We start from the raw sequence: 27,260 nt of genomic DNA, 5'->3' as shown, positions 1-27,260 counted from the left end.
GTTTTTCTCCTCCTTTTCCCTTCTCTTCTTCTGGGACACCCACAACACATATATTCGTGCGCTTCATATTGTCCTTCAATTCTCTGAGTCCCTGCTCATATTTTTCCATTTTTTCCCGTATATTTTCTTTTTCTTGTCACATTTCAGATGTTCTGTCCTCCAGTTCACTAATCCTATGTTCTGCCTCTCAAAATCTACCATTGTAGGTTTCCATTGTTTTTTTCATCTCTTCTACCATGCCTTTCACTCCCATAAGTTCTGTGATTTGTTTTTACAGACTTTCAGTTTCTTCTTTTTGTTCTTTCCTTGCCTTCTTTATATCCTCCCTCAATTCATTGATTTGGTTTTTGATGAGGTTTTCCATGTCTATTCGTACATTCCGAATTAATTGTTTCAGCTCCTGTATGTCATTTGAATTGTTGGTTTGTTCCTTTGACTGGGCCATATCTTCAATTTTCCTAGTGTGATTTATTTTTTGCTGGCATCTAGGCATTTAATTACCTTAGTTAGTTTATTCTGGAGATTGCTTTCACTTCTTTTATCTAGGGTTTTCTTGCTGGATGAATTTGTTGTCTGTCTGTTCTTTGATACTCCGTTCAGCTTTTTCTGGACCTCTAGCTTAGGTTTTGTTTAACAGAGGAGAATTTTTCAGTTCTTGTTTTCTTGTTTCTTGCCCTCCTTGTATGGTGCCTTTTTCCCCCCACCCTTAGGAGGGTCTACTTAGGTATTATAGACCCTAACGGGATTTTCTCAGACTGAACTGGCCTCCTATCAGGAGGGAAGAGTCACCTGCATCAGTTTTCCCTGAGAGTGAGACCCAGCAGGTTGAAAGACTTTCCTGTGAAGTCTCTGGACTCCGTCTTTCTTAACCTGCCCAGTATGTGGTGCTTGTCTGCCTGCAGGTCTCACCAGCATAAGATGATGTGGTACCTTTAACTTTGGCTGACTCTCCCTGCTGTGGACTTGGTTTTAACAGAAAAGGTTGTAGGCTGGTTTTAATGGCTTCAAATTGCCAAGCCCTGGTGTCTGAATTCCTTGAGGGAGGGATTCCTCCTGAGTTGGGCTTCACCCCTCCCCTGGGGAAGGCACAGGCTCCATACAAGCCCTCAAAGGAGCTTGTTTCTGCCAATGCCTAGGGCAGTTGCAGCCTGAGAAGCCCTCCCTCTGTATCCAAGGGCAGTCAAGCTTTGTAGAAACATAGCCACAAAAACCTCTGTTTTCTTTATTTCTTTGTCTGTTAACCCAGTGAGTGACCTCCGCTTTGACCAGGTTCACCTGAGCTGGAGCCTATTTTTAGTTGTCCGGATTTGTTAATTAATTCCACATTCGGCTTTTGGTTGGGCTCAGCCCCTGCTGCTGGTAAAGTCTCTTTCCTTTCTCCTCTGGGAAGCAGCCTGTGGGGGTGGAGCACCGGCCACCGTGGCTTGGGAAACTCATAGTTCTGGGGGGGCTCACAGCTGGTCCACCTGGTCCAGACTGTAGTATACTGTGTGTCCGGTCACTGACATGGCCACAAGAGCTGTTCTGTACTGTTTCTGGTTGTTTAGTAGTTGTTCTGAAGGATGAACTAAAATACGCATGTTGCTAAGCTGCCATCTTGGCCTGGAAATCTATATATATATATTTTTAAATATGTATATTGCCCTTGCGTTATGAGACCTTGTTAAACTTATTCATTGGTTCTAGAAACGTTTTGTACATTACAAGGTATCTTGCATGCAGATAATCTTATTATCTGAATGGAGACTGTTTTATATTTTCTTTCCAATTTGTATGCCTTTTTTTTTCTTTTTCTTGCTTCATTGCATTTTCCTAAGACTTTTTAGGTAGGATGTTGAGTAGATAAAGTGGAAATGAATATCCTAGCCCTGTTACAGATCTTAGGGGAAAAGTATTCATTCTTTCATCATTAAGTATGATGCTAGTGTTAATTATTTGCAGGTTGCCTTACCAAGTTGAGGAAGTTTCCTTTTGTTTCTATTGTGTTGAGGGATTTTATCAGGATTGTATATTTGTGTTTTTTTGCGTGGGCAGGCACCGGGAAGGATTGGATGCTGAATTTTGTCACATGTTTTTTCTACATCTTATTTATATGGTCTTGCAGTTGACTGTTATACTTCTTGAGTGAACTTCAGTAGTTTGTCTCCCAAGAAATTAGTCCACTTCATCTTGAGTTGGTGTATTTATGCACAGAGTTGCTTGTAGTATTCTCTTATCATATTAATGATCTTGGTAATTTGTGTGTCTCCTTTTTAATCTGGTCAGACTTTGCTAGAATTTTATCAGTCTTATTGATCTTTATTACCAGCCCTTGGCTTCCCTTGGTTTTCATTGATAACTGCTTTTTACTGTTTCCTTTTTTTTTTTTTTTTGCTTGCTTTGGGTTTTGTTTGCTCTTTTTCTAGCTTATGAGACTTTCTCATATAAACTTTTAGTACTTATAAATTTCCCTCTAAGTACTGTTAAGTGCATCAGATAAATTTTGATATGTTGTATTTTTATTTTTGCACAGTTCAAGGATTTTCTAATTTTTCTTGAGACTTTTTCTTTGATCCATGGGTTATAATTTAGTAGAAGATTGTTTAATTTCCAAATATTCTACCTAGTGTTTAATGGCTTACTGAGAGAAATGTCTCCAAGTATAATTGTGGATTTGTCTTTTTTTCATTTCTGTCCGTTTGTTTATTTTGAAGCTTATCAGTAGGGGCATGTATTTAGGACACTTTTACCATTATGTGATGTCTTTTTTTGTTCCTGGTAATTTTCTTTATTTGAAGCTTACTTTTGTTGGTAGCAATGTAGTGATTATATAGCTTGCTTTCTTTTTTATTTATTTATTTGTTTGTTTGTTTGTGTGCTGAATGGCAGAGTCACATTTCATTTTTTTTCCATGTGAGTATTCTGTTATTGCAGCACCATTTGTTGAATTTTTGCTTGTTTGGGTTTTTGTTTGTTTGATTGCTTGCTTTTGGGGAAGTGCATGGGTCGGGAATCGAACCTGGGTCTCCCACGTGGCAGGTGAGAATTCTATCACTAAACTACCCTCACACCCCCCTTATATAGCTTTGTCTTGATTAGTGTTTGCATAATATATATATAATATATATATATAAATATATATAGTAAAAATATTTACTTTAAATATGTGTATTGCATTACATTGAAAAGTGGATATTTATGGACAGCATATCATTTCTCCCCCTGTGCTGTCATGTCAGTCTGTCTTTAAATGGTTTAGTGTAATTATTGATGTGATTAGATTTGTTTCCCATCTTATTATCTTCCTTTTGTCTGTACCCTTTTCTGCCCTCTTTTTAGATTATCTGGTTTTTTAAAATACTTCATTTTATCTATTGGCTCTTTTGGCTATAGCTCTCTCTTTTTTTTGGCCCTTTTCACCATGTATTAGAATAAGTCACATTTGCAAAGGCACAAAGCACTTAACTTTTACATGACTACAAAGTTATCACAAATCCCAAACTTTTAAAGACAAAGCTCCCAAAACATCTGTGTTAGCTTGATACACAGAGACCCTGTATATATGGGAATTATATATTTTTAAATGCTTGTATTTCCAGATCTAATAATGTCTTCTTTCAGTGGAATCCAGGATAAAAGGGTTGAAAAATGTAATATCATGATGCAAATGCTTTGGAGACATAGTGAAATTAATCTGTACAACATGGAAGAAGATGTAGGGTGCATAGAAGTTTGGGAGGATTCACTGAGCCATTTGGGCTTCCATGGCTTGTGCTGTCCATTCTGGTGCTGTCTGACTGATTTTTTTCCAAAAGGTTATTCACTCGGAAACAAAGTGATTGGGTCTGTTTATTCCATCTTGGCAGGGTTCTTCTATTTCAAACTGTACTCTTCCATCAACCTGATCAATAAATCCATTCATATGTCCTCTATTATCATTTGAGATGCTGTCTTTTTTGTCTTAGCTGCAGAGATCTCTGAAAGAGCTCCAAGTTCTTCAAGAGTAATATTACTATATAATTTGCTTGCAGATGCAAATTGTGTTCAATAACAGCTCTGTCCAAGATGCTGGAACCATCAGCTGTAGTTGCTTTTTGATGGGGCAACAGCATAGCAGCAAATTTCCTCTGATGATTCTATCTAAGTATATTTTCTTTAGGATCCCATAAGCAGCAAGTTACTGACACCTTTCATGCTAAAAAAGGGTAGCTATCATCTGCAAATGTTGTTGTCCTGCTGATGCTAAGATGGTACAGTGCAAAAAGCATGGCTCTAGTCTCACTTTCATGGACTATTGTCTTGGAAGAGAAATCTTTGTACCTTTGTACAGCTTCATTGAATTTTCTTCTATAATCAAGAACATGAGCGTAGCACACCTGATAATGTATCTGTAACTGTTCATTGGTTGACTCATTCTGAAGCAATGATGCTCAATTTACATAAGCCTCTGCCTGGACTGGATCATCATCCTCCAGATATAGTCTAGCAATCTTCAGGTAAGTCTCTAGTTTATAATCTACATTGTACTGTTTTTGCCCTGTTTCCGAAAAAATGCCCACCAACACTTGGGCTTTCCAGTTCTCTTCTTTCTGTTATATAGATGCGAGATGCTGTCTTATTGAAGCAACCTGCTCCTCAAATCAGATGACTCTAGGCTGAATTTTTTCCAAGGTGAAATGATAGATTTCTTTGGCTGTACTGTCCAGCAAGTTGTGCAGAAATCCATCAGCAACTGTTGAGAGATCACGAGGCTGACGTTCTTATTTACCATTGCTTCCGTGAAGGCTTTCAAAGCTTCAACTTATTCTGCCCCAGATAATTGAATGTTTTTTTTTTCAGGGTCTGATGATATTTGTCCACCAGATCTTTGTGCTAGCCCCTCAAATTCATGAGGTGGGCAAATCCTGTCACATGACTGCCGCCATCTTTCTTCCCTGTCTTATTTTTTTAATGGTTACTTTAAAGGTTGTAATATAAAATACCTAGCTCTTCACTTTTTACTTAGAGTTAATATTTTATCATTCTAAGTAAAACATAGAATCCTTACTGCCATATTGATTACTTTTTTCTCCAGGCCCCTTTGTATTATAGTTGTTATACATGTTATATCTGTGTACATTGTCTCCCCCTTCCCACCCGTTGTCATGCCGTATTATAATTTTTGGTTTCAGTAGTTTTATATGTTTTCAGGAACTTAGGAGGAAAAATATAGTCTGTAATATTTACTCAAATATCTGCCATTTCTGTTGCTTTCCTTCATTTTTCGGATAGCATGTCAGATTTCTATCTGGTACCATTTTCTTTCTGTCTAAAGAATTTTCTTGAGCATTTCTCTTAGAGCAGGTCTGCTGACAATGATTTCTTTTAGTTTTCCTTTATCTGAGAATGTTTTTATTTCACCTTCATTTCTGAGCCATCTTTTCATGGAATATATAATTCTAGGTTGAGAACCTTTGATATCCCACTAGTCCCTGAAGCTGTTTGTTTTTTAAAAAATCTTTTTCCCTCTATTGTATATTGTTAAGATAGGATAATTTCTACTTATGTCTTCAAATTCACTGACTTCTGTCGTCTCCATTTGTTTTTTTCGCCTTCCATTGAAGTTTGTGTTTTTTTTTAGTTCTAAAATTCCCATTTGGTTCCTTTTTATAGTTCATATTTCTGTCATTTCAAGAGTTTCACCCTTACCTGTAATGGAGAATGGTTTTAATAACTGCTTTAAAAGTCATCTAATAATTATAATATTTGGGTCTCTAGGTGTTAGCATATGTGTGGTCTTCTCTTTTGAGATTGGTAAGATTTTTATGTTATTGTTCTTGGTATGTCTATCTAGCAATTTTAGGTTTTACACAATACATTGAATAGCATGTTGTGACACTCTGGGTACTATTTAAATCCTTTAGAGAATGTTGAGGCTTTTCTGTTTGTTTTAGTAGACAAATTAAACTGGTTCTATTATGACTGCACATTCTTTCTTCTCTCATAGGAGCACCATTTCTGGTCTGTTTAGTTTTCAAAGCCTTTGCTATATTGTTTGGTCTTGCCTCTCGCATAGCCACCCAGGTTGGATAGGGATTTATATCATACTTTTGTTCTTAAAGCCTTTGTCATATTTCTTTGGGTATGTTCTACACTTGCAAAGCCTGTGGTTGAACACAGGACTTTTGTTGGTTTATACACAGAATTAGATACCTCTGCATCTTTGTCCTCTCAGTCATTTCCCTTGAAGTCTCTGGCTCCCAGGGACCCTTTTCTTCATTCCTCTGTTCAGAATCATGGGCGTCTCTCAGTTTTAGTTTCCTGATTGTCATGCCTTGGGATGAAATGGCAAGAGGAAAGAATAAGAATTTAAAAATAATGTTGACTCTCCCCAAACTCTTCTCATAACAAGTGCCCTTTTCCTGGTGTCTTTATCTCAGAGCATTGTGTTTTTTCTTGCTACTCTGAGTACTGAATCTAATGACTACAGCTACTCTCGGAGTAGGAGAAGGAGAGACAGAAGAAAACAAAAAGGAGTGTTCTTCCCCTACTCTTAGGTTTACAGGCTTTTTTTTTACCCTAGTCCTCTGTTCTGAAGAATGTACTTCTCTTAGTTTTTGCTGATCATGTATACTATGGTCTCCCTATTTGGCCTACTCTTAGTCTAAAGCCAGAAAATAAAGGAGAAAAGAACAAGACAGATACTCAGTACCACCCTGATAGTTGTTCATCACTTACCTCTCCAGTCTGTCTGCTGTTAGGGATTTTCAGAATCATTGGTTAGTTATGTTTTGTATTTTATGTAGAATTTTTCATTGCAGTCATCGGGAGAGAGAGAGAGACATTGTAGTGAACTTAGTTCACCTTGGCTGGTATCATAAGGCAGGTGGTCTTGTTTTTAAATAAATCAGCACTGATGTGAAACTTTCATATGATATACATATTGGAGTTTGGACAAATGTATATCCTCATGTAACCAGTATCACTTTTAAGATAGAATATTTGCAGTACCTTAAACAGCTCTCTTGTACGTCTTTGTATTCTGCTTCTTCCTCACCAGCCTGCCCTGAATTGAATTACTCTTTGGTGGAATAAAGGGTATTTAAACATGGAATTTGTAGTTAAATGGGATTTTTAATATTCCTTCAGACTCCAAGTTCTACTAATATGGAATAATGGAAGGAATGTTAGATCCAGATTGTCCTAGATTAGAATTCCCAACTAGTCTTCTTACTCAATTGCATGATATTGGGCAACTTCTGTTACAGAAGTTGGAGCCTAGTTATATTTTCTCATTAAATATATTTACTTTGCAAAGTGTTTTGAAGAATTAAATGAGATGTGAAAAATATATAGGATGTAGTATAGAGAAAATGCATAATAAATGTTATTCCCCATCACCTTCATGCATATGCAGTGCACATAAATAATTTATGTCAGCTGCAGCACTGAGTGACCAAAATAAATTTATTTGGTTAATATTGTGGAATAACTGCACCCCAGTACTTGGAATGCTGGGACAAAATTTTTAGTTATTCTATTTGGAAAAAAATTTTTTTTTAACTTTTTTTATTAATTAAAAAAAATTAACAAACAAAACATTTAGAAATCGTTCCATTCTACATATATAATCAGTAATTCTTAATATCATCACATAGTTGCATATTCATCATTTCTTAGTACATTTGCATCGATTTAGAAAAAGAAATAAAAAGACAACAGAAAAAGAAATAAAATAATAATAGAGAAAAAAACTATGCGTACCATACCCCTTACCCCTCGCTTTCATTTACCACTATTTCAAACTGAATTTATTTTAACATTTGTTCCCCCTATTATTTATTTTTATTCCATATGTTCTACTCTTGTATTGATATAGTAGCTAAAAGGAGCATCAGACATAAGGTTTTCACATTCACAGAGTCTCATTGTGAAATGAAAGCTATATCATTGTTCAGTCATCATCAAGAAACATGGCTACTGGAACACAGCACTACATTTTCAGGCAATTCCCTCCAGCCTCTTATTTGGAAAAATTTTTAGCATGTAACCTCCAATATAGTATGCACATTATGAAGCAAGCACATACATGTACACCATTTTTTTAATGGTCTTAAAAAGCAGGTAATAGAGGTTGCCACTTTTCTTCAATCTCTGGGAACCACCAGTCTGATCATCTGAATCCCTTTGGTGATGAACACATTTAAGGATGTGCTGCCCCAAACCTATAAAATAAAATATGAGGAATCTGTGTTTTAAAAGCTTTCTATAGTGAGTTTTGATGAGCCGACATTAGTTTTGGGAATCTCTGGTTGGGACCAATGCTTGCTACTCAAACTGAGACACTCAGAAAAGACATTGACAGCATCACATCAGAGAGAGCATTATCTGTCTCTTTCCTGTTTTTTCTCTCTCTGCAAGTTGACTCAACAATTGCTGAGGCAACATTTCCCATCCCCACCATCACCCCAAATGCCATATCTAGTGGCTGAGAATATGGTGTATTGGATTCTACAAAGTTATAGTTTCACAATTCTGAAATGACCCTATTTTTCAGACTTAAATACAGATGTGTGTGCCATTAGATCTAAATGAATAGCCTTGATTTCATTCGTAGGCTAATCCCATTGTTGTAAATACTTCATTGAAAACCTGTTACCAATCTCTGAAAAAAAAATTTTTTTTTAATAAATTGTTGAATCACATTTCTTATCTAGAACTGGATATGCCAATATTTATATGGTCTGTACAAATAAACCTATTATAATTTAGGGTTAGTTTAATAAGTTTCTTGTTACATAGTGACTCTTGTAAACCAGTGGTGTCTAACTGGAGCGGTGTGTTAAAAAACCTATAAGGGTCTAAGGAGTTAGGAGTATCTAGATAGATTAGCTTAGTGTGCCTGGAATGTGTGTATATGTGTATGTGTGTGTTATTTTATCTGCATCTTTGTTTTTTTTGGAGGTATGTGAATTTTTCTGTAACATGATATTGTTGAGAACAACTGATAGAGATCTGTTTCATGATATGAATCTTTATATAGAGGATTACCTTTTAAATAGTTGACTGTTATTGTGGTCTCCCTATGGTAAAGTAAAAGTAGCTTTTAGTGTACAACAATGTTTTTTGAAGTTTTATATCATGTAATAAAATGATACCCAAAAGAAAAATCAGAAGCCCAAGGCATAACTTCCACTTTTGACATTTTAATGAGTTGCAGTATCTTTGAATGAGTTGAGCTAAGCTAATTTCTTAGGCCCTATTGTAAGTTAAAATTCTGTGCTTAGAGAGTAAGTTTAGTAGTTTCATGAGGATATTTGTGACAGCATTGAATATTAGGGCAGTAAACTTTGGGTTTATTTCATAGTGTTAGCCATTCCTACTATAAATGAAATAGTACTCTAAGATTACACACTATGAATTATTACCTGGTACAGATATATTGTCATTTTGTTAAATATCTGTAAATTACTCACTTACTTAAAAATGGTTTGGATTCCATTTGGACTATTCAGTCTATAAGATATTAGAAATTTTTTTGATTAAATAATAGCATGCTGATGTAGTAGTGTGATAGAAATCTTAATTCAGAAACTTAATTAGTGCTTGATTTTAACATTGTAATTTATTTTTGCATTTAATTTTTTTGGGAGGGCTATTTTGAGTTCTGCATAAGAATCCCATGAGAAAGTTGTAGGCTTTTAAGTGGACTTAACTCTTAACTAAAATTTTATATTTCCTTAGAGAGATAAAGGAATATTTTAGGAAAGGAGATTTGGGTGGATGTAGTAAGGAAATTCATATTTAATCTAGACATTCACTGATTGTCAATGAAGTGCTATTAAACTTAAAATGGATTTTTCCCCCTCCTTTTTAGAATCCAGCAACTATCACAAGAATACTCCTTAGCCACTTCAATTGGGATAAAGAGAAGCTAATGGAAAGGTAAGGAACTATATTGTCAGCTTTATACTTAGAAGTAACACATAAATCCTCTTGACCTGAATTTAGCTTATTGTGAACAAACCAGTGTGCAGTAGTATCTAATTTCTTGTATTTCCCTTGTTTTAAGAGTTTGGGTGAGGGCTCTGCTTCAGTTTCTTCTACATGTATCCTATGAGTATTAAGAACTAAAAATAGGTTTAAAAATAAAAAGAATGAACTTGATTTTTAGAGCACATAAAATTGTTCTCCAATTACTTAAAAAGATTTCTTGCCTTTTACCCTTGGAATCTCTGTTAGACATATAAATGAAAGTTGCTCAGGACATTCTGGCCGCAGCTGATTTTCTGGTTTCAGGTCAGGATTATAATCCATTGAGTATTTTGAGTATTTTCTCTCTGAAAATCTTTCTAGTTCTAAAAGTGAAAAAATAACTAGGACTACAGAATGGAAATATTAATACCATTCTTAATCTTTTTCTGTTCCTTAGATTGGAAGTTTGGGGTTACTTGTTAAGGTGGTAGGGGGACAACCTATATATATATACACTTTATTCCGTCAGCCTTATTCCATTAGCCATTTAAATTTTTTTTTTTGGTGGCATGACTCAGATATGATAGCCATTTAATTTTAATGTAAAATTACAACTAGTTGTTGGAAACTGAGGGCCCAATATTGAGAAATAAATGGAAAATATTGCCCATCTGATTTTAAAATTGAGGGCACTTTATAAAAGAGATAGCAAGAACATTTCCCAATTTTGTATACTTTACACCACAACTACACTTGATTGAAGAATGAATCTGTGTCAGCGACTATTTTATTTTATCCTCCTGATAGCTTTCTGGGGGTAGAAACTACTATTAACCCATTTAACTACTGTGGAAATTAAGGCTGAAGAGCTTAAATATTTATCTAAGCTTTGTAAAAACAAGGAGATTTATTAGATTCCGTAGCCCATGTCCTTGAACACATGCTACTGCTTTCCCAGGATTCATGAAGGATAAAATGTTTCTTGACTAGATTTTTCTTTTCCCTTGTGAATCTGCCATCTTATTTGAAGTAAATGGTGTTAAGTTCTGGTAATGTTTACTTTCAGACTTTATTTTATTACACTTCCTCTAGCAAAAAAGTTTTCATTCTTTACATCTGATACTCTGCTAGTAAACTAGACATACTCAGTCACAGTTTGCCTCTTATTAATATATTTCTCCAAAGAGATTCTGAATTTTGTCCTGTAATACTGTTGACAGTTCCAAAATCACTTTTCAATTAAATATTGTACCTGAGTATAGTAAGTATGAATTAGGAAGTAAAAGGCTTTTGGGAGATTTTTATGAGTATGTGAAATTTTTGCTTTTTTGTTGTAATTTCAGTTAACTGTTTTATATATTCCAAAGGTACGCTATTTGGTACCTGAAAGTTTATGAGTTAATTATAAAGTGTTTTGGAAATCAATGTGCACTATCTCCTTTTGTCTTGGTTAATGATTTTTCACTTTATAGTCTGTGTTGTTTGATATTTACAGTCACACCTTTTTTTTTTTTTAAACAATCAATTGGTATGTCTTTTCCAGTTTTTAATAGTTCAGTCTTCCTGAAATTACTTTGTTTTAGGTGTTTCTTTTGCAGGCAGAATGTAGGTGAGTTTTGAGAAATCTATTTTATAAAGTTATCTTTTAATAGGTGAGATTAACCCATTTATATATTTTATTATTGCTAATGTGTTTAGATTTAACTACTGCCATTATAAGTTATGCTTATGCACTTTTTTTAAAATTACCTTATATCTGTTTGGCTATCTGGTTGGCATGATCAAATTTTCTTCTTTTCTTTTTCTTAATTTAAAAGTTAAAAATTTTAGTTTTCTATTGGTTATTCTTTGTACATGCATACTTAAAAAGATTATAACTATTTGGTTACAGTGTTTATATCCATTCCCTACACAAGACAAAGCTATAACGTATTTTCTTCTCTGTCAGCTCTTCTTACACTCTCACCTTGATAAGTTGGTGTTATTTGAATTTTTGATATAACAGGCGTTTTAACTGTGAATAGATTTAACCTCCACCACCACCACAACCACCCCCAGAATATATCCTTTCATCATTTAAGTGACGTTTCATGGGTGGTGGTGTGTTTTATGTCTCTAGTTTTTGAAAGAGTCATTGTTTCATTTACCTTAATTGTTTTCCTGAATATAGAATTCTGGTGCAAAATTCTTTTTTCTTAAAATGTGGAAGCTGGTTTTTTTGTTTGTCTGTGGTCTTCTTGAATGCAGTGTTGTTAATAAGTGTGTTGTTAATCTGCTTCTTATATTCAGTGGAATTCTCTTTAATGAGATATCCTTAATCTGAAACTTTATTGTAATATTTCTCAGTGTGGGTTTTTGAAAACATATCCAGCTGGGCCAAGTCTTGGGACTTTGTTTTGAGAAATTCTTCACTGTTATTTCTTCAATATTACCTTTTTCTAATGTTTCTCAAAATGCTTAATAGTTTTTTTCTGTGTTAATATCACCTTTGTCTTTTTACTCTGTTCTATGAAGTCTTCAGCTTTATCTTTTAATTCAATAACTTCTTTTCTTTCTGTATCTATTCTACTATTGAACCACCTTGAGTTGATTCTTTGTCATAACTGTTCTTTTTTGTGGTAGCAAAACTTTTTCTTATCTCTCAGCTATTCTTAAACTAATGTTCTCGTCCAGATTGTTTATCAGTAATAAAGAAAGAGATTTAAAATATGTATTGGTACTTCAGAGTATATATTTTTTTCAAATTGGCTACCCTCTAGTCTATAATGAATTCTAGAAAATTGACAGGGATTCCGTTTTCACACTTCCAAATAACTTTCAGAAACCCAAAATGAAATTATTAAAATAACTAGAACTAAATAATGAAAATTCAAATACGGAATGTATTTGAAAAGAGGTACAGGGAAATTTGTAGTCTTAAGTGCCCTTATTTGAAAAAGAGAAAAGTAGAAAATGAATGAAGCCTTTGAGACAAGAAGTTAGAAAAAGATAACTTTAAAGAAAGCACAATAGGTATATAAGCTAAAGTCAGACATTACTTAAATAAACTTTAAAAAACATAAAACGAAAAGTTAGATCTTTGAATTTTTTCAAAAGAAGATAAACTTTTGGCAAATATCGGAAGAAAAAGAAGGCACAAATAAACAACATTGGGCATAAGTGGCATTAAGTATAGATAAGGAAAATACTGTAAAATTTTAGACAATTTTGTGCAGCACTTCTACCAGTACGTTTGAAAGCTTAGAAATGGAAACTATCTAAATTGTCTCCCCTAAGAATTAAGGTAGAAAAATTTAATAAACCAATAACCATGGGAAAATGTAGCAAATGTAGTAAAAGGTTCCCTTTCTTTCCCCCAAAAGCAGCACTAGATGATGTTCTGGGCAAGTTGTACATAATAACCCTTCAAGGAATTGCCAGTCACTATTTTAAATTTTTTCAGGATGAAAAAGGTTGGGCATCTCAACTGTTAATTTGACAAAGACAGCATGGAAAAACCAACATTATTGTGAATATAGCTGTTGAACTCATATATAAAATAATACTAAATTAAATTGAATTAGTAGCCAAATAAGATTTCTCTTAGGAATACAAGAATGGGTCACCTTTGGAGGAAAAGAAGCCTCAGCTATATAATTTACTACATTAGCAGTAACAGGTTAATGAAGAGAAAAGGTAATCAGAAAAAGTCCTGATAATGTATTTTTTTTTAAGTCTGCATTTAGCCATGATTTAAAAATAAAAAATAAAATTCTTAGTGAACTAAGAAGGTAAGATTTCAGCTTAATAAAGGATATCAACTAATAATCTACAGCAAAATTACACTTACTTTTGAAACATTACGAGCATGCTTATTTAAATCAAACAGTAACATTGGGTGACACCACTTTTCAAATGTATTGGGAGTCCTCTTAAATAGAATAATATATGGAAAATTAAATAAGATGTGAAAGAAAGAGAAATTATATATACACAGTAAGATCACCCACCTAGGAAACCCAACAAGTAAAGTGGTTTGCACGTTAGAATCACCTAACTTAAAAAAAAAAATTTTTTTTTTTAAACTTCCAGGAAGGTGCTCAGTGGGAGACCTGTGTTGGATTCCCTGTGCCTGCCCATGCAAAAAAAAAAAAGAAAGAAAGAAAAACTACTGGTGCCCAGGCACTACTCCCATCCTCCTTCCTCAGTACCTTTGGAAAATAAAAAATAACTCCTTTAGAGTCATTGATACTGTGTTCCTCCCAATTGTTAAGTATTAAAGTGAAATTACTTATGTGGTAACTTTGTAACTATTTAGGATCCCATGTAAATTTAGAATCCCAGGAATTACAGGAAAAGGAGGGTAATATGGCCAATAAAGTTTATTAAATAGTGTAAAACAACAAGCAAAATCTCATTTCCTAAACTTAGACAGGATAGCCAGCTGCCTGCTTTTGCAGTAGTAACATGGAATAGATTCAAGTATCATTTCTGTTTATTTTGACCTAGTTAAAGGTAAACAAAACTTAACCGAGTCGAAACTATGAAGTGTTTTAAATTTTATCCTATAGCTCTCTATCCTCCGTCGTCATTCTGTTTACCAGGCAAATTAATAGTCCCTTTATCTATCAATAAGGCACAGTCCCTGCCCTAGAGGTGGTAGCCCTTGATCCAGCGATGCAATAGATGTGTAAATAGATTCTTGCCAATTATTTTTCTTACTTGCATCCAGATTTCTAGTCTGAAATTTAGAGAAATTTGTCCTGACCTTAAAAACAGGAATGTGATTTAGTCTTCTTAAAGATGAATTTGGTTGGGAGTGTGCTAGTGAAGAAGGGACAATTTTAATTTTTTATTCACTTCTTTATTTGTCATAGTGGCTTTCCAGATCTTTGCCATCTTCTTTCTTTTTTTTCCTTCAATGATTTTTAAAATTGAGATATAGTCATCTAAAGTGTGCCATCAGTAGTTTACATATCATTGTAAAGCTGTGCATTCATCATTACAATCAATTTTTGAACAATTTGCCATCTTTTTTTTACCCGATCTTCTGCTTTTTCATCTGCAGATTAGTTTCTCTTCTGTTTCACAAATAAAAAATTTCCTATTCACCAGATTTCTTCCCATGTTCCTCCAGTTGAAGCAAAACAGAGCAAAGCAGAGAAACAGAACCCCAGCAACAGCTGTCTTTCTTCTACTTTAAGGTCAAACCTTCTGCCTGGAGTTTAATCCTGTCATAATTTTTCTGGAGTGGTATTTCCATTATTTCGTTAGTCATGTCTTGAACTTTATCCTCTTTTCCTGGTATATCAGTTAGGGTTTATATAACGTTAACAGGTTAAGTAAAAAACATTAAAGATTGCGAATCAGTTATAAAGACTGTGTAGTCAGAAAATGCAAAAATAACAGTCCCAAACTATTCCAATGGAGTGCCCTTACTGTGGCTATTGGGCATAGACATCACTGCTCACATCATCAGTATTGGGCATGTGACACCAAGACTGGTACTTACCCCTGCTGTTGCTGCTTCTGAAAGATAGCATTCAACCTTCTTCGGGTACTTTGCTTTTGATATCAGCTTACTCTTGCTGGGTATGAATCCTGCCCAGCAGGAGAGACTGGGGAAGTAGGTTATCCCTTTGTTTCTTTCTTTTAATGACCAAAAAACAAAAAACTTGCGAATTCAGCTTCTGCTTACCTTTCTGTATCATGTATCTATTTCTGTTCTCGTGTTACACTTAGTAGTTCAAATCTTTTAAGTTGGCTTCCTAATTCTTACCATTTTTGTGCCATCTCCACTTGGCAAACGTGTCCTGATACAGGACTTCTGAGGCTATCCATGTAGGCTGTTAACCACACAGCTTCAGGGAGAGGGAACACCTTTGGAGTTGTACTTATTAATTCATGCCTTCGTTGTTGTCCTTTTTCCTAATTGTCAGTCAAAACCTACCTTAGTCCTTACTTTAAAGATTATTTTTCTTATTTCTCAAGATGAGTAATCACTCCTTCCTCTCTACTTTAATGAGAATTTGATTTAATAATTATTTCACCACTTCTTCTGAGTTTTGTGCAGAAAGAATTACTTTGTATTCCTAATATTTACCCTGTGCTCAATTAAATATTTTAATTAAACTGAATCATTTCTGGAATTTCTTTTCTGTAATAGATTTTATTTTGATATGCTGTGTGGTGGGGTCACATTTCATTCTTTTTCCCCATAGCACCATTTGCTGAATTTTTGTTTGGTTTTTCATTTGTTTGTTTGCTTGTTTGGGAAGTGAATGGGCTAAGAATCGAACCTGGGTCTCCCACATGGCTGGCAAGAATTCTACCACTGAACTACCCTCGCACCCCCTTGTAATAGAATTTTTATTGAAATTCAGACATGATTTCAGTTTAGCAGATTTAAAGACACAACACTTAATATTGAGCTCCTTTAGTCAGAAACAGGTTAGTATCTTCCCTGCTGTGGTTCCGCATTTCTTTTTCTTATTAAGTCTATATTGATAAGTTTTAAAAACTTGTTTTAGATGATGTTGAGTGTTGAGTTAATCAGAATGTTTGAAGTGAGAAGAAATATCGGTGAATTGACAAATAACTACTTTTAATGGACAAGTAGAATTAAAGAACCTTAAAGACTGATTTCAGTCTTTCCCTGTCACAAATTCTGAAGCATTATGCACATTTAGTGAATAGATCCTAGAGTTAACATTTTTATGTGATTATTGATAGCATGGACCTTCTCTTAGCCACATTAATAATAATAATGTTTCACAATTAACTTCTAGGATTTGAAAGTAAATTGTGTTAGAAACCTGGCTTTTCTGATGGCGTTTATCACAGTTCTTCTATATATATTTTCTCTTTTTTTCCACTTTAAAACACTTTAGATATTCTTGGGGAGTGGTGTATGGAAAGAGGTGGGAATGTACCATCTTGGTTTGGTTTGGCAGGGCATTTAAGAGCATAAAATCCTGTTCTCTCACTTACTAGCTGTATAAACATGGGGCAGTTTTCTACCTTGGTTAACTCTTCTGAGAATGGGGATATTAATAGAACTTGTCTTTTCGGGTGGTGATGAGGATTAAAGGAATTTATTTAATTTATATAAAGCACTTAAAACCATTCCTTAATGATAGAAGGTACTGTATAAGGGTTAGCAGTTACTATTAGCTTTAATATAACTATAAAATGGAAAAGTTCAAAAAAAGAGATAGTACCCTAAACATATATTTTAATAGACTTAAAATTGAAATAGCAAGTTGTTTAAAATTGAAATAGCAAGTTGGTTAAAAATTTTGCCAAGTTATTGGACTTTGGAATTACTATAACTATGGATGGAAATAATGGATATGGAAGTACGTCAGCTATACAAAAATTTTAATGAAGTACTCCTTTTCTTTTAGATATTATTTTGAAAATATTGGAAACAGTGTTCATGCCTAGTTATTATTTGGTACTTTGTCTTTTAAAATATATGATCTCATACTTTTTAAGTCTTGAATGATAGAGTGACCAAATAGATTCCTGTTGTTTCTGAACTTTATTTTTATCTGTAATTACAGATATATGTTCATTGTAAACACAGTTCTAAAAAATACAGAACTGATTAAAAAGGAAACTTTTACTCTTTCCCTCTCCAATCCCTCAACCTAGAAATAACATGGTTGTAGTGCCAAATTCAGTGTCTATCAAATTTATTTTATGTGGCAGATTTTTAATAATGTGTAAAATGATTGTCAGCTTTCATTCATTCAGTACTTAGCACTGTGCTAGGAGTTTTATGAATTTATTCTCTAAGCATCATGACAATCCTTCTCATGAGTTTAAATATTACTGTCGCTGCTTTGCAGGTGCTCAGGTTCATACAGCTACTAAGTGGTAGAGTTGGAGTTGAAACTTGAGTTTGTATGGCTCCAAAGTCTATGGCTCTTTCTCCTAGGTAATGGGTTTCTTCCTCAAGTAGCGTTCTAAGTGAAACAAATTAATTTTACTTACTGATTAGCCATTGTTGGAACAGAACATACAAATAAAATATATATATAACAGATTTTAAAAGGAGATGTAAATGTATACTCTTTTGTTTTCTTATTTGAGAACTAGAAACACTTGCTTTAAATTCTTACTGCTCTAAAATCTTACAGGTAAATCTGGGTTTAAAGTTCACCTAAAGGATTAAATCCTTGAATGATTTGGCCATATTAGTATTCAGTTTTCTGTGTTCCCTGTTTGTAAGACAATTTTGAAAATCTCTTTGCATTGATTTAAACTCCTTTTTCATCTTTCCTGTGTTTTAAAATATATAATTAGCTTCTCATTTACATAATTTAAAAGGGACTTTGTCTCTGGAAAATAATTTTGTATCTATACATGTAACTGGAAATTCATGTTTTCTGATAAGGCAATAAAAAGTAAAGTTAGAAACTGGCCCCAAACTAGAAAACTGCTTTTTCCATTCTATTTTTCTGTTCAACTTTCTTACTATATAAATAATATGTAGAGGACATCAGCTTTCAAAGTGATTCAACTTACATAGATATAAAAAGCTCTTTGAGCTTTTATATGGTTGGTTACGTGTTGAGAACAAATTGCATGAATAATTAACTGGAAATTTTCTACTTATTTAATAAGTAGAAAATGGCATATAGGAATTATTCTGTAGAAAGAAAAGAATGTGTACAGTAGAGTTTGAATGCTTGAGTTTAAATTTTTGCACCGCAGTTTTGCTAGCCTAGTGATTAATTAGGAGTATCTAACTTACTAGGTTGTACAGATAGCATCTGGTTCATGTTCACTATTATTTGCGGGTAGTTTTGTGAATAACTTCTTCCTGCAAGTCATTTCTTTTTCAGTTTGTTGTTTTATGATTTTTCCCTAAGTTCTTCACTGTAAATTATTTCTCTGTAGTCCCCCATTAGCTGGTTTGCTCTCCTTGCCCTTCCCTTATTTGCAGTGATAAGTCTCTTATTGATTTTTCTTTGACCCATTCTGTTGTGGAGATGTGGTCTAGGCCCTCAAGAATGTTTTTGACTATTAGCTATGTGTAAGACATCTAGTATGTTGATTTGCATGCAGAGATAGATACACACAAAAATGTGTCATACCTTTTTTTACCCAGAGGGTAGATAGAGTTGAAATTTTATGGGGATTCATAATAGGTAATTTCTGACTTAAGTGAGAAAGGTTGTATTGATGAGATAGCATTTGAATTGGAGGTGGAAGGGTGAGGAATGTGGGAACCTAGGCACTGCGCATTCAGAAAACAAAAAAGCTGGCAAGAAGGTTTATGGACTATGTTGAATAGCAGATTTATAGTGGCTAAAATCAAGGAATACATGAAGGATGGAGGGGAAAATGATTGGAAAGTTTAATAGGAAGCACATTATGGAGGACCTTGATTTGTAGGCCAATGAATTTGGTCTTTTTTCCTATATAGTGGGGAGACCTTGAAGTTGTTTTTTGGAGAAATATGGTAATAGTTCACAGGGAAAAAAATCTAGAAACAAGATGGAATGATTGAGAGGTTGGGGGAATGCATGAAGATAGGGAGACCAGTTGGGAATCTATTTTAATAATCCATATAAGAAGAAAGTGCTGCCTGAATTTAGGATGGTGATAGCAAACTGAATGCAGGAAGTGATAGGAAACAATATCAAGGTAGAAATTAGAATTGTCAGAACCAGACTGAAATGGATATGCTTTCTTTCACCAGGGAACTGTAAAGTATGGAACTTTAAACAGATAAGAAAAAGAACCAATCAGTATTCCTGTTAAGCAACTTTGTAATTAACATAAGCAAATAATATAAGCTCAGTGAATGAGTTTAACACCATATTGGACAAAGCTGAAGAGGGGTTTAAAAACAAACAAACAAAAACCCTTATCTAGAATTAAGCGCATAAACTAAAAGATGTTGGGAATATAGAAAAGAGTTTAGGAAATATATAGACAGTAGAAGAGAGAATGGGCCGAAGGCAATATTTGAAGACAAAATGGCTGGGAAATTTCCATATTGATAAAAGATATCAGTGCTGCAAAAATGAGAAGCTAACAGTTCCCACACATAATAAAAACCTATTTCATTGATCCTGAAATGTATTTGAAATCCAGATACATCTTTGCACTGGTGGCACTTTATAGTGTAACAAGATTGAAATGGTGACTTATTCATGTAAAAATTTTCTTGTCACCTTTTGGTAGGATCATGCAAGTATCAATATCATAACATTTTAAGTTTGATGAAATATGGTAAAAAGAAATCCACATTTAAAATCATGATAATAAAACTGCAAAAACAAAAATAGAGAAAATCTTAGATGCAGGCAGATTAAAAAAAAAGATTGCTTCGACGAGTGACTGAGCTGACTTCTCAGTAACAATGGAAATGATATTAGATGAGTTAAAAGAAAATAAACTCCAGCCTAGAATATTGTATTCATAGAAAATGTATTCATAAACAATAAATTGTTTAAATTAATATAAATAGTTTTGTATTGTAACCTAGCCTTTGTTTCTTTCTTTAAGTCAGTATTTTACATTCTTTCAAGGTTGATTAATTGACTTAATTGAATTTGAGTGATTAGATTATTTAAGCAGCTGTTTGAGTGTTGAGAGGGGGGAATGTGGAATGCAGCTTAAGTTGTGCTTGAGCAGAGTTTATCACCTTAAATGCATATGTAAGGAAAGTAATAAGCTAAGCATTTATTTTTGACATCTTAGGAAATGGAAAACTTGTATGGGGCTATTATAACTATAAAGAAAGATATTCATAATTTAAAACTTTTCTGTAATGAAAAGTCCAAGTCCAGGTGGGTGTACTTGGTAGTTCTACAAACATTTAATGCAGTGGTTCTAGAGAACAGATAAAAAGGATTCCCCCACCCCCACCCACTTTCATGTGGCCATTATAACCTTGATACTAAAATCCTGAGAGTCAGTTTCTCTCATGTACATACATACCAAAAAATAATAATAATCTTAAAATATTAGCAAATTGAATTCAGCAGTACATATAAGAGTTAATAGTTCAGCACAACAACTATGTGAGATTTATCATAGAAATGCTCAATTGGCTTAGCCTGAAAATATTCAATGTGATTAGTCACTTGAACAAATGATAGAATAAAACATTTCAATAGATGCACGGGGAACATTTGCTAAAAATCAACTCTTGTTCATGATTTAGGAAAAAAAAAAAGAAATCTGTTAGCCAGCGAGGCATAAAAGCAACTTTCTTAATGTAATACATTTATAAATCATCAGTAGGAGATAAAGTCCATGTTGAAATATTGATAGGATTCCTCTTTTAAATGGAGTACAAGACATGGATGTCTATCTCCATTTATGTATGACATTATATTGGAGAGGATACTGTGTAGTAGCACCCCAAACAAAAGAAGGAAGTATAAAAGCTATAAGGGAAGTGCTAAACTGTTAATATCTACTCAGAATGTGATTGTATACATAGAAAATCCAAAGCATTCTACAGATAAAATGTTACAAAGAATAAATGGTTTTAGAAAGAATACAAAAATGTATTTTTTTGCACACATGCAAAAAAATTTATGTGATCCAATAATCTACTCTCATATATACCCATTAGACATATGTGCACACCTATATTGAAAGTCATTTATACACATGTTCTTAGCAGCTTTATTCATAATAGCTCCAACCTGTAAATAAACCAAATATCCATCAATATTAAACTAAATAAGTAATTGTATTTGTTTATTTATATAATGATATTTGTTTTGTATAATGGCAAGTTAGCAATGAAAAATAAATGTCCATCAATATAAACTAGATAAGTAATTGTATTTAAATATATATTTATATAGAGATAATTTGTATAATGGTAACTTCAGCAATGAAAAATAAATGAACTAAAACTGCGAGCAATAAGGTAGATGATCTTAAAAACATCATATTGTGTGAAAAGAAGACAGATCCAAAAGAACACCTACCTATATTCTATGGTTCTAATTACGTAAAATTCAAAACCAGACACAACAAAACTATTGTTTAGGGATTCAAATTAGGTGAAGAAACTCCTAATTGGGTAGTTATTATCTCTTGAGGGAAGGGGGACTTGTTATTGAGAAGGGGCTTTTGGGGGAGCTTCTGGAATTGTTTTATTTCAGAACAAAAATGTTTTGAGACACACATACACACAGACACAGAACAGGAGCAACCTTAAAAGAGGAGGTCCAGCTTGGTTTTTTTGGACATATAGGATTTATAGTACCAGTAACACCTTTAAAGTAAATCTTAACTTTTGGCCAACACTGCTTCCTCATGGCCCTCGTAGGCTCTTGTAGCATTCTTCTTATTCATCCTAAATAATGCCACCACTCCTTTTCATATCTTCTCTACATTTAACTTCAATTATGTCAGTTCATTTTATCAACTCTTCTTTTGTGTCTCCCAGCACATCAAATCTATAATCTGCTACTTTGAAAGCTCTCCATACTCTCACTCTGTACTGTGTATCTATACTTATTCTTTTAGTACTTCTCACAACACTCCCTTTAGATGCCCTTAACTATTCAGGTCCTGATTTTGTGAAGAGCTATGGATTTGCACAAATCCAATGGGTAATAAATTTTGTTCTGAGGTTGTGTTCAGACATCATGTTAAAACCTGTACATTACATACAACTTGGATGGTGCCCTGGATTTTATTCTCTGGATTCGCATTTACTGTTAAATCAGTTTGATTTCTTTAAATTAGTTGTTATTTTCTGTGCTTCCTGAGCATTATCATCCATTCTCTTGCAAATTTAGCACATCGTATTCCTTCAGAAACATTTTCAGAACAAGTATTAATGCCAGTAAAAAGCACAGTACGTATATTCATATATAATTGCTCGATGTGTGATAGAACTATGTGAAATGGTAATTGTATGATGCAAATGTTCTAAGAAATGATCATGATGATGAATATGCAACTATGTGGTGATATTGTGAATTACTGATTATATATGTAGAACAGAATGATCATAAGTTAAGAATGTTTGTGTTTGTTATATTTTTAAAAAAAATTTAAAAATTAATTTTAAAAAAAGGAAAGAAAGAAGGAGCCTCGGGTGAAAGTTAGCTGCCTTTCCTCTGAAGAACTACATATTTTTAACTGAATAAAACCTATCTCTGGTATGTTGCATTCCGGCAGCTAGCAAACTAGAATACGAGGCCTCAAGAAACCTTGTAGTTTCTGCCTTCAACTTCTTCAAAAACCTCCTTGAGACCACCATGCTGAAAAGAAGCCTGGGATAGAGAACCAGGTAGAGAGAGAAACCCAACCATCCCAGTTAGTTCTAACTGAGCCCAGTCCCCAAACAACCTGCCAGCTGAATAACCTGCAATGAGTGAGTCCAGCAGAAGAACCGACTGGTCAATGTACAGAATTATGAGAAAAAAAATAAATCGTTGTTTTAAGTAAAAAAAACAAACAAACAAAAGGTAATTGTATATAATTGTCTTGAGTTTTGATTATTTATTTTTAGTTTTAACATAAATAGATTTTTAACATACTTGTTTGGTGTATAGGTTTATAACATTTACAACCTGAAGTCATCCATAAAATATATTGAAAAATTATTATCAGAATAATCAAAGGCTATTACTTCTCATGTGCTAAAAGTAGCCATTTTCTCTTTAACTGAACCAAATTCACTTTTGCATGTCTCAGAAACAATTTTTTTGTTTTATTTTCTAAATTGTGCTGCTGGAGATAAATGATTAGAACAGAGGGTGTGGACTTTGTTTGCATGCACTTATTTGTGCAGAGGGCACAGAAGCCACTGTCTTTATTTTCTTTGATTGAAAGTAAAAATCATCTTTTAAAAAGTGTAGTTTTTGTCATTTTGGAGGCCATATCTCTTTTGAGAAAATAAAGTTTTATACCTTCACCATGTGTAAATAAGGTGTAATGTTCTTGATACTGTTTCGTTCCTAAGGGTCCAGGGACCTCAGGTTAAGATTCCATGTCCTCAAAACACTGAATGAAGCTGAATGTGAGAATGATAGAAGGAGCAGGGCTGAGGGCACAAATGAAATCAGAAAGAAAGATAGATGACAAAGATTGAGATGGTATGATCTAGGATTGCCTAGAGTGTATAATGATAGTGACTAAATGTACAAATTTTAAAAATGTTTTTGCATGAGGAAGAACAAAGAAATGTCATTACCGCAGGGTGCTGAAAATAGATGGTAATTAATATTTTAAAATTTTAACTTATGTGTGAGACTAAAGCAAAAAATGTTTATTTGGTACAAAATTTATATTTTGACTAGTGCATTTCCTAATATAACTTATGTAGATAGCTTGGTTGGACAACATAAGTACATAGAACCTTGGGTGAGACATGAGATTTTGTTGGTTTGTCGAGAGTGATGCCCCAATGAATCCCAGAGTGATTTGATCAGTGAGCGGAAAAGTATTTGCAAAGTCCCCTTTAGGGAATGGTGAGAACGGGGGAAAATTCAACCTCCCCAAGTTGAGTTCTTGATATTCTCACAAGCAATGTGGATAACCAAAGCTATAGACTGATCCCCCAGTCTTGGGGTTTGTTCATATGAAACTTAACCCCACAAAGGATAGGTCAAGGCTACTTAAAATTAAGCCTAGGAGTCACCCCCAAGAGAACCTCTTTTGTTGCTCAGATGTGGCCTCTCTCTTCAGCCAACACAACAAGCAAACTCACCACCTTCCCCCTGTCTACGTGGGACATGACTCTCAGGGGTGTGGACCTTCCTGGCAACGTGGGACAGAAATCTGAGAATGAACTCAGACTCAGCATCAGAGAATTGAGAAAAATCCTAGAATGAGCTGAGACTCGGCATCAAGGAATTGAGAAAACCCTCTCAACCAACAGGGGGAAGAGTGAAATGAGATAGTGTCAATGGCTGTGAGATTCCAAACAGAGTCGAGAGGTTATCCTGGAGGTTATTCTCATGCGTTAAGTAGATGTCACCTTGTTGTCCCAGAGGAAATGGAGAGTCTGGAGGGAACTGCCTGAAAATGTAGAGCTGTGTTCCAGTAGCCATGTTTCTTGATGATGATTGTATATTGGTGTAGCTTTCACAGTGTGACTGTGTGATTGTGAAAACCTTGTGTCTGATGCTCCTGTTATCTACCTTGTCAACAGATTAGTAGAACATATGGAATAAAAATAAGTAATAGGGGAAACAAATGTTAAAATAAATTTAGATTGAAATGCTAGTGATCAATGAAAGGGAGGGGTAAGGGGTATGGGTGTATGAATTTTTTTCTGTTGTCTTTTTATTTCTTTTTCTGAATTGATGCTAATGTTCTGGGAAATGATCATGATGATGAATCTGCAGCTATGTGATGATATTGTGAATTACTGATTATATATGTAGAATGGAATGATCACATATTGGGAATGTTTGTGTTTCTTTTCTGTAATTCTTTTTCTTTTTTTAAAATTAATTAAAAAATTAAAAAAAATAAATAATGGGAACAAATGTTAATAAATTTAGTAGATTGAAATGCTAGTGATCAATGAGAGGGAGGGGTAAGTGGTATGGTATGTATGAATTTTTTTCTGTTTTTATTTCTTTTTCTGAATTGATGCAAATGTTCTAAGAAATGATCATGATGATGCATATACAACTACATGATGATACTGTGAGTTATTGATTATATATCAAGAATGGAGTAATCATATGGTAAGAATGTTTGTGTTGTTACATTTAATAAATAAATAAGATAAATAAATTGAGTAGATTGAAAAAAAAAGATTCCATGTCTTAAGAAGAACTTGAAAAATATGGAATAATCATAATCAAGCCAGAGAACATGGACAACTACCAGTAAAGGTGGCACACACTAGTCTCTGTACCTGGAACACTGTGAAACCACTATTTCTGTCCTCTGAGGCCTCTATTATAGCACTTTTCTGTTAGGAAGGAAACCGTTATTAGTTTATTTTTTCAGATGTCCCACACAGGTTTGAAATCTGCCTAGAAAGCTCATGTTGAGGTAAAATCTTACTCTGCAGAAAAAAACTTTTTTTTAGTTCTTTGGGGAAAGGAACCTAATAATGTTTTTTTTTTTTTATGAAACATATCCACATACAAACACAACATTCTTACCATATGATCATTCCATTCTTGTTATATAATCAGTGACTCACAACATCATCACAGTTGTATATGCATCATCATGATTATTTCTTAGAACATTTGCATCAATTCAGAAAAAGAAATAAAAAGACAACAGAAAAAGAAATAAAACGAAAACAGAGAAACAAAGATTATGCATACCATACCCCTTACCCCTCGCTTTCATTGATCACTAGCATTTCAAACTAAATTTATTTTGACATTTGTTCCCCCTACCATTTATTTTTATTCCATATGTTCTACTCGTTTGTTGACAAGGTAGATAAAAGGAGCATCAGACACAAGGTTTTCACAATCACATTATGAAAGCTGTATTATTATTCAGTCATCATCAAGAAACATGGCTACTGGAACACAGTTCTACATTTTCAGGCAGTTCCCTCCAGCCTCTCCATTACATCTTGAATAACAAGATGATATCTACTTAATGCGTAAGAATAACCTCCAGGATAACCTCTCAACTCTGTTTGGAATCTCTCAGCCATCGACACTTTGTCTCATTTCACTCTTCCCCCTTTTGGTTGAGAAGGTTTTCTCAGTCCCTGGATGCTGAATCTCAGCTCATTCCAGGATTTCTGTCCCACGTTGCCAGGAAGGTCCACACCCCTGGGAGTCATATCCCATGTAGACGGGGAGGGTGGTGAGTTTGCTGGTTGTGTTGGCTGGAGAGAGGGGCCACATCTGAGCAACGAAAGAGGTTCTCTTGGGGGTGACTCTTAGGCCTAAATTTTAAGTAGCCTTGACCTATCCTTTGTGGGGTTAAGTTTCATATGAACAAACCCCAAGACTGGGGGCTCAGCCTATAGCTTTTGTTGTCCACACTGCTTGTGAGACTATCAAGAATTCAAGTTGGAGAAGTTGAATTTCTCCCCATTCTCACCATGTCCCACTCACTGAACGAATCACTCTGGGATTCATCAGGGCATCACTGGACAAACTAACAAAATCTCATGTCCTACCCAAGATTCCAAGTACTTATGGTGTTCAGTAAAGCTATCTACATAAGTTATATTAGGAAATGCAATAGTCAGAATATAAATTTTGTACCAAATAAACATTTTTTGCTTTAGTCTCACACATAAGGTGAAATCTTAAAATATTAATTACCAAAAGATAGTTTTTAAAGCAAGTTCTTCTAGACCTCTATAAGTCCTCATTAAATCTTTTTCCCTGTGAGGGCCAAAAGTCTTCCTTTAGATG

The 27,260-nt window shown here is 34.1% G+C and overlaps 1 protein-coding gene and 1 pseudogene across 4 annotated transcripts in view; one reads left to right on the top strand and one right to left on the bottom strand.

Annotated features, from left to right (window-relative positions):
- ARIH1 (ariadne RBR E3 ubiquitin protein ligase 1) overlaps nucleotides 1-27,260 on the top strand; it is a 125,455-nt gene that overhangs the window by 43,846 nt on the left and 54,349 nt on the right. For all 4 annotated transcript variants that reach the window (XM_077123868.1, XM_077123865.1, XM_077123866.1 and 1 more), the window contains one exon: nucleotides 9,836-9,903. In XM_077123868.1, the coding sequence (XP_076979983.1) occupies nucleotides 9,836-9,903 (68 nt within the window). The remainder of the gene's footprint in view (nucleotides 1-9,835; nucleotides 9,904-27,260) is intronic.
- Nucleotides 3,722-4,904, bottom strand: LOC143652332 (COP9 signalosome complex subunit 4 pseudogene; annotated as a pseudogene).

Source organism: Tamandua tetradactyla, chromosome 12 (genome assembly GCF_023851605.1).
Source record: "Tamandua tetradactyla isolate mTamTet1 chromosome 12, mTamTet1.pri, whole genome shotgun sequence".
In the NCBI taxonomy this organism is placed as follows: domain Eukaryota; kingdom Metazoa; phylum Chordata; class Mammalia; order Pilosa; family Myrmecophagidae; genus Tamandua; species Tamandua tetradactyla.
This window is presented reverse-complemented; position numbering and strand designations above follow the sequence as displayed.